Source organism: Bison bison, unplaced genomic scaffold (assembly GCF_000754665.1).
Source record: "Bison bison bison isolate TAMUID 2011002044 unplaced genomic scaffold, Bison_UMD1.0 scf7180017863415, whole genome shotgun sequence".
Taxonomy (NCBI): Eukaryota; Metazoa; Chordata; class Mammalia; order Artiodactyla; family Bovidae; genus Bison; species Bison bison.
In genome coordinates this window covers 460,320-462,691 of record NW_011493987.1, presented here as the reverse complement: position 1 = coordinate 462,691, position 2,372 = coordinate 460,320, and the positions used below count along the sequence as shown (strand labels likewise).

At 61.9% G+C, this 2,372-nt stretch overlaps 1 protein-coding gene across 1 annotated transcript in view; it reads right to left on the bottom strand.

Moving 5' to 3' along the window:
• SKIV2L (superkiller viralicidic activity 2-like (S. cerevisiae)) overlaps positions 1-2,372 on the bottom strand; it is a gene marked incomplete at its 5' end in the record, with an annotated part of 10,035 nt that overhangs the window by 184 nt on the left and 7,479 nt on the right. The window contains 9 exons of the mRNA XM_010833359.1: positions 3-157; positions 253-393; positions 573-791; positions 866-976; positions 1,129-1,339; positions 1,470-1,596; positions 1,678-1,825; positions 2,143-2,247; positions 2,319-2,367. Of these exons, the coding sequence (XP_010831661.1) occupies positions 3-157; positions 253-393; positions 573-791; positions 866-976; positions 1,129-1,339; positions 1,470-1,596; positions 1,678-1,825; positions 2,143-2,247; positions 2,319-2,367 (1,266 nt within the window). The remainder of the gene's footprint in view (positions 1-2; positions 158-252; positions 394-572; positions 792-865; positions 977-1,128; positions 1,340-1,469; positions 1,597-1,677; positions 1,826-2,142; positions 2,248-2,318; positions 2,368-2,372) is intronic.

The window sequence follows — 2,372 nt, the reverse complement described above, 5'->3', positions numbered from 1 at the left end:
ACAGGGGGGCTGCCGTCTCCATCTTGGCACCTAGCACAGGTTCGCCCACCAGGCGGGCTGCCCCCCGAAGCGAGCGACACATCTCGGCCAGGCGTTGGATGCAGCGGACCACCAGGCCCTCAGGGGTCCCTGAGAGCCCTGCCAACTCAGAGAAGGGCTATGGGGGAAGCGGGGTGGGGAATGAATACGATGGACCCCGACAGCCTCTCCCTAGCTGGCTGTCCACAAAGGCCCCAAACCCTAGCTACTCACCATGCCCCGGGCCCACTCGTACACAACCTCAACCAGCCCGAAATTCAGCTCCCCAACAAATTCCTCCACGGTCTGGTTCAAACCACAGGCCGCCTGGACCTCACCAATCCGCTTGGCCACAGTCCGGACCCGTTCCACCCCCTGCAGACGGAGAGCAAAGGCTCTAAGCCCTGCCTTCCTGCTCCAGAAAGGAGGCCGGGATGAAAGGAGAAACCATTCCAGCTCTTAGGGACACTCAGAGGGCACCTGGGGAACATGTGGGCACGGACTGGGAATGCCATGGCCGAGGAAGGGAGGGGTCCTGGACGTCATCCCCATACCTGTTTGAGGGTGCTGGGGAGCTGATCACCAGGGTCCCCGGGGCTCTGGCAGACCAGGCCGGAGAGCAGGGCAGCGATCTCCTCAGGCCGCAGGGTGCTCAGTGCGTTGTCGAACATGAGCTCAGTGAGGAGCAGCTCGTGGCTGCTCATGGCACAAGCCACCCGCCCGGCCAGCTTCACTGTGCCTGCCTCGTCCACATACCCCAGGGTTCGCAGCACCTGCAAGGATGGTGGGTGTTGGGAGCCAGCAGACAGCTTCCCCGCCAGCCCACCAGCCCAGCCCCGGCCCCCACCTCTACTCGCTGGTGGTACTCCGGGAGCAGCAGCAGCGACTGGTCCGACAGCAGGAAGCGCAGCCGCTCCATCTCCTTCTGGATCTGCATCCTCTCCCGCAGCTTCAGGTACTGCAAGGAGCCAAGGGCAAGGGCTCGTGAGGCTCCTCCCTGACCTCAGCAAGGGAGCTGAGGACCAGGACTAGGATGGGGGCAGCCAGTCTGCAGGGGATGAGAGGGAAAGCCGTCCCTTCCAGCTGGGAAGCTCACATCCAGGGACCAACCTGGGCAGGGAAACGGGGACTGTGCACACACTGAGCCCCCCGGATCAGCTCCTCCAGCTTCCGGGCCCGGAGCCCCCCCTCGACCACAGACACATCCTTGAGTTGCAGGTCATTGACAGGGTCGAGGGTGGGGGGTCCTGTGGGGTGCGCCTGAGCCAGTCGTAGCAGTTCCTGGACAGCAGTGGTCACGGCCGCAGAGGGCGGATCCTTCCTGAGAATGGAGCTGGTCTTAGACCTGGGGTAGAGGCTTCTCTTCCTGTGGAACCCCCCTAGGACTGGGGGAGCCTCCCTGACCACACCTCCCCGCCACTCCCACGTGGTCCCTCCCCAGCATCTCTGACTTGAATTTTGGTTGCTGCCGCTTGCTGAAGTCCTCCAAGATCTTGTCCCCATTCAGCCGGAGCACCTTGGTGGTGATGGTGGCCACGTCTCCTGGCTGGAGCTTGGCCACAGTGTGGTCACAGGGCCCTGAGAAGAGGGGAGAGCAGGGTCAGACCAGGCACCTCAGCCATGCTGTTGGCAAGAGCCTGGGCATCCGTCCACTCTCACCCTCAGGCAGGAACAGCTTGAATCCCACGAGGTCGTCTGGGTAGGGCACGTCTGGGGAGGCTGGCCCCCTCTCCCGTGGGTCCTCAGACACGGGCTTGTCACACAAGACCAGGGCTGTGAATACTCTGCTGGTGGAGTTCGAAGAGACCTAGAGGATGTGGGGAGGCCAGGACAGGGCAGTGTGAGACATCCAAGAAGAGACCAGATCCCCCAGTTCAGGCAGGGAGCATGGGGCAGCCATATAGACTGGTAACCAAGTCAAGCAATCAGAGCAGACTTCGGGGGCAGGGCCTGGGGAGAGGACAAGGAGACGAGCATGAAGTGGTGGGGATGGGAAGGAAAGGAGGGCTAGAGGGAAAAATGAGAGCACTGCTGAGTACAAATGGCTCCTCGCCAAGTGGGGAAGATGGGGATGGGGCTGGCTGCTCCCTCTGGCCTTGGAGTCCAGATTCCCACTGCCCTCACCTGAAGGATCACACCCAGTGCGTTGTGATGCTCCTGATTCTTCACAACCACCACCCTTCCCGCTGAGAGAGATTTCAGCCCATTCACAGACTCTATGATGCGGTGCTAAAGAGCAGGAACGAGAAGAAAGGGGATAAGAAGTGTCACAGAGATGCTGGGACGAGGTTCAGGTGTACCCAGAGCGTCCCAGTCTCTTCCTCCCCGTCCATCACCCCGCCCCCAACACTCAC